Raw genomic sequence first — 14,678 nt, 5'->3', positions numbered from 1 at the left:
ATGATTTCAATTACTAAAATATATATGCTAGCATAAAAGGATATGCAAATAGAATTTTGGGCTATATTGTGCCATTCCTTCTATAAATCATTAAACAAAATTGTCCCCTCTCTGGTTTTTTTGTTTTTGTTCTTGATTTTTATTGCATAAATAAGTATACTGATGTGCAGTATGATCAAAAATATTAATGTAGATATTTTTCTCCTGCTATTAGACTGGACAGAGAAAGAAAAGATGTGATTGAACACATTGTTTAAAAAGTCTGTACTTTCTAGAATGTACTTGAATAAGGCACTGTACATATACCTGGTATTCTGTTTTGCATATCTCAAAATCATATCATATTGTACACAAATATCCATGATCTATTCATGATTCCCATATACAGAGTACCAGTTGCTAAATAATAGCCTGGCATCAACCAACATAATTGCATAGGTATCTGTAATAGATGAAATATTGTGATAGTGCGGATTAGTGTTTGAACAAAAAAGAATCTTATGTCAATCCTACATAAGAAATAATTTCCAGATAGGAATAGATATCGTTCTTTGAAGTTCTTAGTGCTCTCTGAATTGGTAGTTTGCTTGCAGACACTTCATTATGCAATTAGGTGCACTATACAGAAACAGAAGTCAAACCCTAGAAAATTAAGATTGGAATTTTCAAGTACACTTTGGTAAAAAATAAGAAGATAACAGAGAATACTGATTGAAATCTGTCTGTCTGTCTGTCCCTCCCTCCCTATTCTTTCTTTCTTTCTTTCTATCTATCTATCTATCTATCTATCTATCTATCTATCTATCTATCTATCTATCATCTATCTATCTATCTATCTCCACACTTAAAAGAAGAACAGAAAGGAACACTAAAGTATAGTTAGTTCAAGAGTGTAAAGCCACAAATCAGATAATATTTTCTTTGAAATTCTGGTCTCTTGAACAAATTTGTTAATCCTTGACTTTTAAAAAAATATTTTAATATTTCTAATTTATTCTAGATGTCTGTTCTGGTTGCAAACCACCACATTACACTCTGCAATGTAAAAAATATACATTTAAAAAAAAAAATTATTTTGATGACTTTGACAGAGATCTCTCTTGATAGCTACTCAAATCAGATAACGCATTTATATGTTAATGAGATATTAAATATTATACCTGTTTAAACTATTCAGCGTTTCAACTATTAGTGATGAAGGCTTTCCGAAGACTCAATTCAATGAGTTTGAGGGCTTTCAGAGGTGGTTTGCATATGGATGCACAGAAGGCTGTCTACCTGTCCAAATAGTTACACAGACTGATAAATATTACTTCAGTGTATTTCTGTTGAAATTGATGTAGCTCTGTATAGAATGGGAGAAGAAAAGTTTGAATTACAGATTGCCAATTATTTTGCATTTCTCTAAATTCCTTTGAAGTAGTTTCTAAAATAATTTATCTTCTGCAGTATCTTTATTTTCCAGTTCTTTGTGCAGCAAGTTTTTAGTGAAGAATTTAGAATTCCTGTATAACTGTTGTGTTGCTATTTGGTGAAAAAGTTTTAATAAAATTGATGTCGGACAATGGATTCTTGTGTGTGTGTGTGTGTGTGTGTGTGTGTGTGTGTGTGTGTAGGTGGTGTGGATAGACAGATACATAAATATACTCCTTCCTTCCTTCCACACATATGTAGACATACATAGCAATAGTACTTAGATTTATATACTACTTCATAGTGCTTTATTGTAAGTGGTTTGCAGAGTCAGCATATTGCTCCCAACATTTTACACAGAGGTTTTACCGTGTGTGTGTGTGTGTGTGTGTGTGTGTGTGTGATGGTTTCATGTGCTGCCTGAATCCCACAGATGGGGTTTACTTGTTTACATGGACCAGATTCTGGCATGTCGCAGACCAGTGCCAGTCTATGAACCAGAGGTTGGGGACTCCCACTATATATCACAGAATTAATGTATCAAATAACAAAGTTGACAGATATGAGGAGAAAAATTGAATGAGATCAAATTCTCCATTAAAAATTAGAGCTTGTAGATTAATTTTTGTATTTTGAAAAATGTTGATTAAACATTTGGCTAAATGTTTTAAGGTGTGCAAATGCTAAGAAAAAATAAGTGGTATTATTTGCAGTTCTACTAAAAGAAATCAAAATAGTTGTATATAAGCATCTTTTTTATCTGTATGTATGAATTAGATATCATAAAACATAAAAGTAAGACAAATTTAATAAGAATTGATTGTTTAATGTACAGTGAAACAGCTGAATGAATATGGAATATAGATAAAGTGAATGGATACTGAATGGATAGTGAATGAATATGGATTAAATGCAAAAGTGAGTGGTCACTATGAAACTCTTAGTATGTTGGTGTAGATTTAGACATACAGAACATGGACAAGAAAAATTAAAATATGCAGAGCAAGAATATACAGGTAGAAGGAAGGAGGCAGACTGAAAAAAATATAGTTGAATGGAGCTGATGAGATCATCATTTGGGACTATTACGTTGAATTGTGATTGATGTGTTATAACATCTTTTGATAAAATTCTGAATTATATTTTTGTAAACCACTATGAGTGATTATAGGATACGTACGTTTGAAAATTACATTTAAATTATATTCCAAATAGTATTAAATTAAAATTATTGATTTTAAAAATATGTATTTAAAATATTTGTATTGATGATCTTTCTGCTTACAAGGCTGTTAGAGTAAAGGGATTGAAGTGGCATAAAATTATTTATGTATACATAAATAAGTTATTAGAAAATTGACCTAGGTCTTACATTTTATTAATTAATAAAATGTATATACCAATCATCTCATTATTGCAGTGACTGTAAGTTGTTTACAAATAAAAACTATAAAAGGGACAAAAATGAAAAGACAAGCTAAGACGGTTTATATGGTTTATAGCTTATTTAACAAGCCATAATTGACTGAGTTCACATAATGGACTTCGGAAGCACTTTCAGTGCTTCATAGGAATATGTTGTGTTAGTCATGCTTTGATGAAGTGCTTCTTTGACATAACACTTCACTTAGAGATTTACATCTGAGCTGCTATGCTGCATCAAATCAGCCACTTCATTGATTTTCATCAGTCTTGTGTGAAGTACCCTAACAAGGCAAAGCTTTGCATGACCCTAACATTACAGTGTATGCAAGCTGTTGTACAATATTTATAAATGCACATGTCAGCAAAATAATATTTGAATGAAGATTAGAGCTCTGTATGGATAAGGATATGCCAGATGTTAAAGCTGGTTTTAGAAAAGATGTAGCATGCTGGTTCATGCTGTAAAATTGTGAAAGCCAAAGAATGGCAAACCGTAGTTGTGTTTGTAATTGCTTATATAAAGCCCTTTACTTGTATTGACCATGTTAAGTTATATAATATTCTTAACAAAATAGGAATACAAGAACTTCTCCTAGGCGCTGCTTGGAGTGTCCAAGCTCGGGTTAACTTCAGCTTGCTGCCCAAGGAACTGAGTTTGAAACTTTGTTGTAGCTCCGCCTCCTGGTTGCTCCAGAGGCTCAGTTTTAAAAAACTAAGTCGCCCAACAGGACGTATTTCCAGGGGCTCCAGTCCTTGTGCAGCAAGCTGGACCCCAATTTAGTATTTCCTAGAGAGTTTGTAGCTCCTTTTTTGCTAGTTTGGATAGATAGGTTGCAGTTAGGGTAATTTTATCCTGCTTTTCTACTTCTTCGAGAATTCTGGACTAGGCCTCTGAGCCTTAAAGGCCTTAATCCATCGCGCAGGCAGGCTCCCTGGGGCGATCGCAGCCCAGCCTCCACCTGGGCTGTTTCTAGGTCGGGTCTCTCCCAAAACGCCGGTTCAGTGAGTACGTGGGGGGGGGGGATTCGGTTGCTAAAGCCTTCCTGAGCCCCTGACAGGAGCGCTAGGTTCCGTGCCGGCCCGACAACGCTCCAGGCATGTGCGGCAAGAGAGCTCGCCATTTTAAACGGCCCGTTTTGGCACACTTTCATTTCCAGGCCTCTATTCTTGCCGCGCAGCCTCCCTTGAACAGCAGATCGCCGTGGAGGGCCGCCTTAAGCCCAGAGATTCACGTGGGGTGCTCATGCTGTCTCTTGCCCTCCTTCTCCTTCCAGCGGCCGCAGGGAACCCGGGCTTCAAACCCCCGCCTACCTGCCTTCAGCGCGGATCTGCAGGCGTTAGGCCAATCCTCTCAGCCAGCTCCAGCCTCCCTCTCCTCTCTTCAGCCGGCTAGGCCTCTGAGCCTTAAAGGCCCAGCATGTGGATCAGGTTCTGGCCTACCCCAGGCCTGGTCTACTGCCATTGCCAGAATGGAGCAACAGCTTAGTACTATCAGCATGGAAGAGAGGCAAGGGGAAAAGACCGGGCCCACTCCCAGTAAGCGTAGCACGCCCAATCCATCGGGCAAGGGAGTTGGGGGGGAGAAGCAGCCTAAGGTAGGCCCGGCCTCCAAGGCTGAGGAAAAAATGGCACTGCGCCGTCAGAAGGCCCTGGAGAAACAGTTCCAGAGGGCCCAGGCCGCATAGTGCAAGAGTTCTATGGAGCCATCCCCCATCGAGACCGGGGATGGGTCACCCAGGGGCGAATCCCAGCAAGGGGAATCCCCTCTAGGCCCAGGCAGTGAGGACTTTGGGTTCTCCCCCAACCCTCATAGGGCTTCCTTGGGATCCCCTACTCATTCCATGGCTATGGATTCAGGAGCTGAGGAGGAATCCTTAGCTCCATCTGAATTGGAGCCCCCTCCCCCGCAGGGTCAGGAGTCCATCCTATCCAGGGCCATGGAAGAGGTGGTAGCTCGGGCCATATCCAAAGGCATCTCAGATGGCATGGTACAGCTGGCGGCCCAGTTGCCCTCTGTGCAGCTCCCAGTCAGGCCAAGATCCCCAAGGCTTCTGAAGCTAGGGCACCCTCTCCTGCCCCCACGGGCCTTAGTGAGGTGTCAGATCAGGAGGAGCCTGAGGTAGAAATTCCAGTCCTATCGGAGGATGAGGAACCTGCCGCTGAACAGGCCACGGGCTCAGCCCTATTCAATCCGGCCATGTTTAAGCCCCTCCTTACGAAGGCCAGGGCTGCAGGCCCCCAGATGGGTCTCCCAGCTCCCGCAGCAAAGCCTATATCTGATCCGGTCATGGGTGTAGTCATAGGGCCCCAGGACCCCAGCGCAGGCCTTTTTAATGAGGTTCTTTGGACCTCGTGCCGGCACCCCAGTTATTTTTGGACATCATCCAACGACAATGGGTGCAGCCGGGGACTCTAGCCACTCCCAGTGGGACGGAGAGGAAGCTATTCACCATGGAGGCTCCCCTGGGGGAGCTCCTCAAGGTTCCTCAGGTGGACGAGCCGATTATGGCTCTGACATCCCCCACTTCCCTTCCGGCCGAGTTATTGGAAGGCCTCAAGGGAGAGGACAAGAGGGCGGAATCCGCGGCTCTTAAGACGCACCAGGCCCCCCGCCTGGGCCATGCGCGCTTCCGCCAGCTCCTCTTATTTTGGCAGGGCAGCCCTCTTCTGGCTCCGCAAACTGCGGGCTGGCCTCCCGGCAGGCAACTCCAGAACTAGGCAGGACATCACCAAGATCATAGCCGCCGTGGAGTATTCTGCTGATGCGTCCCTGGCCGCCACCAAATTTTCATCCAGGGCGCTGGCCTCGAATGTCACCTCGAGGCGCCTGCTGTGGCTCCACCACTGGCAGGCTGATGTTAAGGCGAAATGGAAGGTGGCTTCCGCCCCATTCAGGGGAGGTAAGCTGTTTGGAGAGGCCCTAGATCCATTTCTCACCGAGAATAAGGATAAGCGCAAGGTGCTCCCTCTGGTCACAAAAAAGCACGAACGGAAAGGTCAGCCCTTTCGCAAAAATTCCTTTCGGAATAGCGAGCCCTCCACTTCCACTGCTGGTCCTAGTCGAGCCTATGGCGCCTCACAGGATCGCGCCCAGGATAGACCCTCCTTTAGAGACAGAGGGAAGCAGCAGGGTTTCCGCAAACCCTTCCGGGGAGGCTATTCCAACAGGCCCTTTAGAAAGTCAAAGTGACCGTCACAGGGCTCCCCCCATAGGCGGCCGGCTCCAGCTCTATGCCGTCCAGTGGGAAGAGACGACGACAGACAGTTGGGTCAGGAACACGGTCCGCCACGGGCTGACACTGGAGTTCCTGTCCTTCCCCCCGAGAACCTTCCTCCATTGCCCTATCCCCAGGTCCGCCCACAAATTACAACTGATGAGGGCGGAGATACAACACCTTTTAGAGATAGCGGCCATAGAGGAGGTCCCCAGAGGGCAAGAAGGCAGGGGGTTTTATTCCATCCTCTTCCTGGTCCCCAAGTCATCAGGGGGGGTGAGGGCGATCCTGGACCTCAAGAAGCTGAACAAGCATCTGGCATAAAAGCGCTTCAAGATGCAGTCCCTCCAGGCCAGGGCTGCATCAGACCGGGCGATCTGCTGACATTGATCGACCTGAAGGAGGCGTATCTGCATGTTCCGATCCACCCGGCGCACCGCCAGTTCCTGAGGTTCCAGTTCGCCCATCACCATTACCAGTACAAGGCCCTTCCCTTCGGGCTCTCGTCGGCCCTGTGGACCTTCACCAATCTGCTGGCAGCTGTAGCCGCACGACTCCGGTCTCTGCCCGTCAGATTGGAATGCCACTCGTCGTCCAGGGGGCAAGCCCAAGCAGACCTGGCCACCACCATCAAGGCCCTGCAGCTTCACGGGTTCTCACTCAATCTCACCAAGAGCCATCTGAACCCGACCTGCAGGATCCAGCACCTTGGAACGATCATCAATCCCGAAACCTGCCAAGTCTTCCTCACTCAAGAGCGAGTTGACAGCATCTGGACCCTGGTGAGGAGCATCCGCTCGACTGGGTCAGCCTCGATCCTCTCTCTATCACAACTGATGGGAAAGCTGGTGTCTTGCATCGCGGTGGTCCCTTGGGCGTGGCTGCACACGCGAGAACTGCAATGGTTCCTGCTCCCTCTCCAAAGGAAGAAGGCCAGCAACTCCAAACGGGTGGTACGGTCCCACCGAAGGTCCTCCGCTCCCTCCAGTGGTGGCAGACGGAAGCCCTCCTCAAAGGCACACGCTTCAGGGAGCCAAAGAGGCTGATAATCACCACCTCTTCGGCTGGGGTGCTCATCTGGGAACAGCGGTGGTGCAGGGCAGGTGGTCGCAGGCGGAGCTCGCCCACACATCAACTGGCTAGAGCTCCGGGCCGCAAGACTCGCCCTGCGCCACTTCCTCGACCAGGTCAGAGGCCGCGATGTACTGATTCTGACGGACAACATCGCTGACAAAGCCTACATCAACCACCAGGGCGGCACGCGGTCTCTGGCGCTGATGTTGGAAGCAGAGATTCTGGGTCGCTGGGCGGAGGGTCATCTGGCGTCAATACGAGCAGACCACATCTCCGGCGTGGACAACGTGACAGCGGACTGGCTCAGCAGAACAACCATCCAGAACTCAGACTGGCATCTGCACCCGAGACTGTTTTACCAGCTGTCTCAGAAGTTCAGCCACCTGGTTGTCGACCTGTTTGCCTCGCCGGCCAACGCCCAACTTCCAAGGTACTTCACCCAGTTCCATTGCCCAGGGGCGGAGGGCACAGATACTTTAAGATCCCGCTGGCCCCCGGGTCAGCTGTACGCCTTCCCTCCACTCCCTCTGATACCACATGTCATTCGGAAGATTCTGGACGAAGCTGCAGAGGTGCTCCTAGTCGCTCCTCACTGGCCGAGGAGGACTTGGTTTGCCGACCTGGTCAGTCTGTCGGTGTCCCGGCCGTGGCGCATACCCCAGGAGCAAATCTCCCTCAGCCAGGGGGTCGTCCAACATCCGGAGCCCCAGTGGCTGCAGTTGTCCGTCTGGCACTTGAGGGGGACCTCCTGAGGCTTCATTGCTTCTCCGACAGAGTCATTCAGACGATCCAGGCCTCCAGACGACCGTCCACCGTCAGAATCTACGAGGCTACGTGGACAGCCTTCTCCAGTTGGTGCCTCAACCATCACCTTGTGGCATCCTCCGCGACCATTCCGCAAGTCCTGGAATTTCTTCAGGACGGTTTGGAGAAAGGGCTGGCACCAAGCACTCTCCGTAGACAGGTGACCGCCCTGAGCACCATCCTGTCTTCTGACTCTCAGCTACCGATTTCACGGCATCCTCAGGTAAAGGGGTTCCTGAAGGGGGCGTCCAACCTTTGCCCACCCACCATTCACAGGTACCCTACCTGGGACTTGACTGTTGTTCTGCAGGCATTGACCGCATCTCCCTTTGGACCGTTGCGGACGGTGGGCCTACGCCACCTTACGCTAATGACCGCCTTCCTCATCGCCATCACCTCCACCCACAGAATTTCGGAGTTGGCCGCCTTGTCTGAGGTGTCAGAGGCGACCTTTGCATTTTCCACTCCGACAGAGTCATATTGAGACTGGACCCTGCCTTTGTCCCAAAGATTAACACCATCTTCCACAGAGCGCAGGAAGTGATACTCTCTGACTTTTGCCCTCGTCCCAAGCACCAGAGGGAAATCACTTGGCACAAATTGGACGTACGGAGGGCGGTGCATATTTACTTCAAGCGAACGGCTCCTTTCCGTAAATCGGAGGCCTTATTTGTGTCATTCCAGCCGGCCTCCATGGGGAAGAAAGTCACGTCCTCTACCATCGGACGCTGGCTCAGAGCGTGCATCAAGTTGTCTTACGAGATTCAGGCCAGACCAGTTCCCTCGCGCATAACAGCACACTCTATGAGGAGCGCTGCGACTTCGGCCACCTGGGCTACGCAAGCGCCAATTGAAGAAATCTGCCATGCTGCGACGTGGTCTGGTCCGTCTCCATTCATTTATACGCAACTATAGACTGGACAGTTTTGCCTCCGCTGAGGCGTCCTTTGGGAGGAGAGTTCTACAGAGGGTCGTGGCAAGCACCGCGGCCCCGGACATTTCTTCTTCCCTCCCAACTTCGACATAGCTTTGGCATGTCCCGAGCTTGGACACTCCAAGCAGCGCCTAGGAGAAAGACCATTGGCTTACCTGAATGGTCGTTCTCGAGGCACTGCGGAGTGTCCAAACCCGCCCTTAAGGTGGGGCCGCGAGGTGTGTTCTTAGCACCTTTGTGTCTTGGACTTTGGACTTGGACTAGTTCAGTCATGGACTATTGATCTCCTTCATTTTTTAAAACTGAGCCTCTGGAGCAACCAGGAGGCGGAGCTACAACAAAGTTTCAAACTCAGTTCCTTGGGCAGCAAGCTGAAGTTAACCCGAGCTTGGACACTCCGCAGCTCCTCGAGAACGACCATTCAGGTAAGCCAATGGTCTATTTCACTTTTATCAGGAGACATCTACAAGGAATGATACAAAGCTATTGCAAATCCATCAAACTGTAGAAGAAGAAAAACGAAGTCTGAATGATTATGTGAACCAAAGTACAGAAAAATTGCTATAGGCTGTGAAAATGGAGAACAGTATAAAAACAACAGACACAAAGGCAGAATATAAGGGAAAACAGTTGGATGACAGATTAAATAGATGGAAAACTAAAGCTTTGCATGGACAGCACTTGAAAAACATTGAAAGAAAATGTGATGACAACTTGACATGGACATGGCTTAAGTTGGGACCCATCAAGAAAGAAACAGAAGGTTTAATACTTGCTGTTCAAGAACAAGCACTACAAACTAATGCCCTGAAAGCGAAGATACAAAAATCCACTGACAATCCAAATTACTGACTTTGCAACAACAAAGTTGAAACAGTTTCACATTTAATATGTGAATGCAGCAAAATTGCACAAACTGTTTACAAAGCTAGACACGACCAAGTTCCTAAATTAATCCACTGGTCATTATATAAAAAATATGACTTACCTGTATCCAAAAAGTCATGGCAGCACAAAGTAGAATAAGTTACCGAAAATGAGAAGGTGAAGATCTTGTGGGACTTTCGAATACAGACAGATTGTCATTTGGAACACAACATGCCAGATATCACGGTTGTAGAGGGCCGAAACATACAATTCATTGATATCACGATACCAGGAGATGCCAGAGTCAAAGAAAAAGAACTGGGGAAAAATCACAAAATACCGCGACCTGGCTATTGGAACTACCCGATTATGGATGAAACATGTAACAGTAATACCCATTGTCATCGGGGCACTTGGTACCATGTCCAAGAATTTTATAAGATACATCAACAAATTGCAGCTTCCTGCAATAACACCAGTGGAACTGCAAAAAACTGCGCTACTCGGAACATCATATATTTTAAGAAGGTACTTGGCTGATACCTAGGACACTGGCAGAAACCCGTATCAACCATTAACACCAGTCAATGGTATTTGTGCTACATTTTTGAATGTTCAGTTGACTGAGTTTCATGTTTAATGAATAAAGTATAATATTAATTATGATGAGAAGGAGAAGATGATGACAATTTTAAAACTGGAGGGAAAAACATCAATTACTTGCATTAATCAATTACTGCAATGTGCTCTACATGGGGCTGCCCTTGAAGAGCATCCGGCGGCTTCAGCTAGTCCAGAATGCGGCCGCGCGAGTGATTGTGGGTGCGCCTCGGTTCGCCCACATAACACCTATCCTCCGCGAGCTGTGCTGGCTACCTGTTGATCTCCGGGTGCGCTTCAAGGTGCTACTTACCACTCACAAAGCCCTTCATGGTAGTGGTTCTACGTACTTGAGAGACCGCCTCCTGCCAATTACCTCCTTGCGACCGATTAGATCACATAGATTGGGCCTCCTCCGAATTCCATCTGCCAGTCAGTGTCGACTGGCAACTACACGGAGGAGAGCCTTTTCAGTTGCAGCTCCGACCCTTTGGAACGATCTCCCCGTGGAGATTCGTACCCTCACCACCGTCCAGGCCTTCCGCACAGCCCTTAAGACCTGGCTAGCTCGTCAGGCCTGGGGATAAGATCACAACCTGCCCCCTCCCGAATATTGAATGAATGTTGTGTACTATTTTATTCTTATGTATTGTTTTATGTTTATTGTTTCGTATTTCCCCCTCCCTTATTTTATGTAAGCCGCCCTGAGTCCCCTCAGGGAAAAGGGCGGCCTATAAGTATTAATAAAATACTAAAAATAAAAATAAAAATTATGCTGATGACATTGCTCTGATAACTGAAAATACAAATGATCTGGAAGCTCTAGAAATGGGAGTCAAGGAGCAAAGTGAAAAAAGGAGACTAATATTAATAAGACCAAATTAATGAACAGGTCCATCAAGCAGCCATAAAATTGACAGTGGAAATGCTGAAATGGTGGATTGACGTATCAAATTCAAGGGAATCACGAGTCAAGAAATACCTTGCAGACTAGCATGTGGTAGGCATCAATGAGGACTTCAGAAAAGAAATGTCACGAAGTGTTTTTGCACTGAGAAGTAGGATAGGAAGAACATTGTTACTTTTGATTTTTGGTGTTGGACAAGACTCTGAGAATGCCAAAGCTTACCAAGAAAACAAATAAAATTGTTGATCTTTTGAAAGGTTTGTAAATTTGGGGAATGTGGAAGGAAGGAGATGAAGAGAATCACCAGCAGCAAAGTGGATGGATTTAATTACAGTGACAGTGGGGTTGTCTTTGGATGAATTGAAGAGCTGGATTGGGGACTGGCCATGATAATTAAGAATCAACACTGATCAGTCAATCGCTATTTATAAGCCATTTGGGTTCTGTAATCAAAACCCTTATAAATCATACTGTGACTTAGCAAAAAGTTCTTCAAGTAATGAGGACATTCAACTCAATTTATTTGAATTTCTATGGTGAATACATGGGTGACTGAATCTGTAGCAAAACTACATGGACTGATGTTTCAGATAATTGAAGCAACACATACTAACATTTTAAAGTCAGTACAGAATATATTTTAATATAATTAATTTTAAAATAATTACATTATAAGGAGAAAGAGTAGTTGGTATGTAGTTAAACACCTATTCCAAATAAACAAGATGAACAAGTTCATTAAAAGCAGCATTGAATGTGCTCTATAATTAATTATACTGTATGCTGTTGATACAACAGGTCATTAATTTTTTATTACATTGCCTACATTCCTAGCCAATTATTTATAAATAAATAATAAGTTCTATAAATAGGTAAATAGATCAATAGTAAGGTGTTTGATGAGATCCAATAACTTTGTTTTATTTGTTTGTTTCACTCCTGCTTTCATTCCATCTCATTTGAATGAAGCTAGCGTATAAAGTTTTACTTGCACAGCAGGAGTAGATGTGTGATGAAGTAGTTTTGTGTTTGTATTATTATACAGTATATATTTCAGTACTCTAACAGCCTCTCTTTATTGATTTAATTATTAATTGAATAGCACTCAAAGAAAATTGCCACCATGAGATCATGTGTTTCAGTTACCTTGCATCATGCAGGTTTCTGATTCATGCTAATATGAAAAATAAATGCTGGATGAGCAGCCTGTAGGGATTTGTTTTCAGATTGGCAATATTCCAGGTGCCTCTTGGTGGAAAAATGCAAAGCTACTAAATGTTGGGGGAGGGGGAGAGATTTGCCTAAATTTGGTTTTTATTTATTTAAAATATGCCACAACTATTAAGGATCACACGGTCACTCTGGATCATTTTGCTCTTGAGTAAAATCAAATGCAGTTCTGATTTTAGAATAGATTTTAACAATTGCTTTAGGGAGCCGAACAAAATGATTTCTCTTGTAGTGATTTATGAAAGCCTTCGCAATATTTTATAAAACAGACTTTTCCAAACTGGTTCCTTTAAAGTGTTGGACTCTACTCTCTATTTTCACACATTGTAGTAACTATTGATCATGATATCTAGGGATAATGGCAGCTTTGGTCAAATGGCAGCATGTTGGGAAAAGGTGTAACCTGTCATGTGGATGTCTGCCAACAATTTTTTTTTTGCTTGTTCCATTGAATACTTTGTATTACTTATCAAAGCTATAATCTATGGCTCTGTGGTGAGAATTGCTTGCCACAGTTGAAGTCATTTATCTGATGTGATTTATACTATAATTTGGATTATAATGCTTGAAAACTTACTCCTGAGCATATAGCCCAAAAACAATCTCATTGATGATATTTTTTCTCTCTCCACTTTTCCTATTTCCCCCCATCCACAAATCACTTAAAATTTATGCAGACACTATAAAATGGCAGTTACTTGTTTTCTGTCTATTCATCAAGATAATTAAAAATGAACATCTACTCTAATGTACAACACTAGGATGTACTATATAAACCATGTAAATGGTAAGATTACACTGGAAGACTAACTGACACCAGAAGACTGATTTAAACATCAGAAACAAGATTGGAAGAGCAATATTCCACAGTAGATACAATTTAATTTTCTTTATCATATTATAGTATAAATTTTAGGAGAATTTTACAAATCCAGGTTTTATCATATTATATACCCAACAATGCAGTCAGTTGAATAAATAAATGCTTATAAACCTTTGCTAGCCTAAGGGATCATTGCGTTTTAGTACAAATTAACCTTTACTATTTGAGGAATAAATGTAACTAAAATTTGTTTTCACAGCTTTTGTTTAAAAATGAAAGATTTTAAGAGAAAGAATATACTATAATGTATAAGGAAAACAGAATATCTGATTATAATCTACTGTTCTCAAAACTTCATTCCCGTTGAAGATCTATCATCCCAATTCTTGACACAAATGAATTATAAAAGAGCTTCAAAATGTGCCTGAATTATTCTACAGGCTTTAAATCATAATTGCAGTATCTGATATTAATTTGAAAAGTCCTGAACGGCTTCATTTCAGGATAGATGAAAACACTTTTTCTATATTTCAGAAAGAGATGCCATTTGCAATTTCTGAGCATATATTTTATGATTATTCTCTCTGGCAGAGCACCTAATGATAATTTCCTTAATTGCAAGCCTGATTTCTAACATTTGTATATAAAATTGGCATGCACAATAAAAATTCATATAGGTTTCTGCTTATTATATATACTTTATGAAGGTCTCCCATCATAATGTTAGGAATATCATATGCATTTACAGTAATATTTTATCTCTGTTTCACTATTTATGTTTTCAATAATAGGTTTATCCTGACATGCAAATCACAAATGTTGTTGAAGCTAATCAACCAGTAACAATCCAGAACTGGTGCAAGCAGGGAAGGAAGCAGTGTAGGAGTCATCCATATATTGTTGTTCCATATAGGTGCTTGGGTAAGTATAATTATAAATTTTGTCAAGATAGTCTGTGAATGTAACTACACATTATGCATATTTAAGTGTATATATGTGTGTGTATATATTTTCACACACACATAAATCTGTATAGTTACACTTTAAATTAATTTCATTCTAAGAAAATGTCTGTATAATAATATCAAATATTCTTTTCCTACTAAGTATGGCATTATGACACTTTAAGACAGGGATGTCAAACTCAGCGCTTGGGGGTCAAATCAAACCTTCAAGGTATTTAGATCTGGCCCGTGGGGCTGCCCTGGAAACAGTGAAGGACCGCCCCACAGTGCTCCTGCAAGCAAAAACAGAGATCAGGCCACACGCAGCCCTCCCAAGCTCTGTTTTCTTCTGCGATGGCCTCCTGCAACACTCTGCCAGCAGAAACAGAGTTTGGGAGGGCTGTGAGCGCTCGGGCCACCACAAGGGCCCCTGACACAAGTG

At 43.7% G+C, this 14,678-nt stretch overlaps 1 protein-coding gene across 1 annotated transcript in view; it reads left to right on the top strand.

Annotated features, from left to right (window-relative positions):
- The window catches only part of APP (amyloid beta precursor protein), a 135,541-nt gene that overhangs the window by 51,885 nt on the left and 68,978 nt on the right, over positions 1-14,678 (top strand). Inside the window, 1 exon segment of the mRNA XM_032219515.1 lies at positions 14,084-14,213. Coding sequence (XP_032075406.1) covers positions 14,084-14,213 — 130 coding nt within the window.

The sequence above is a fragment of the Thamnophis elegans genome, chromosome 6 (genome assembly GCF_009769535.1).
Source record: "Thamnophis elegans isolate rThaEle1 chromosome 6, rThaEle1.pri, whole genome shotgun sequence".
In the NCBI taxonomy this organism is placed as follows: Eukaryota; Metazoa; Chordata; class Lepidosauria; order Squamata; family Colubridae; genus Thamnophis; species Thamnophis elegans.
This window is presented reverse-complemented; position numbering and strand designations above follow the sequence as displayed.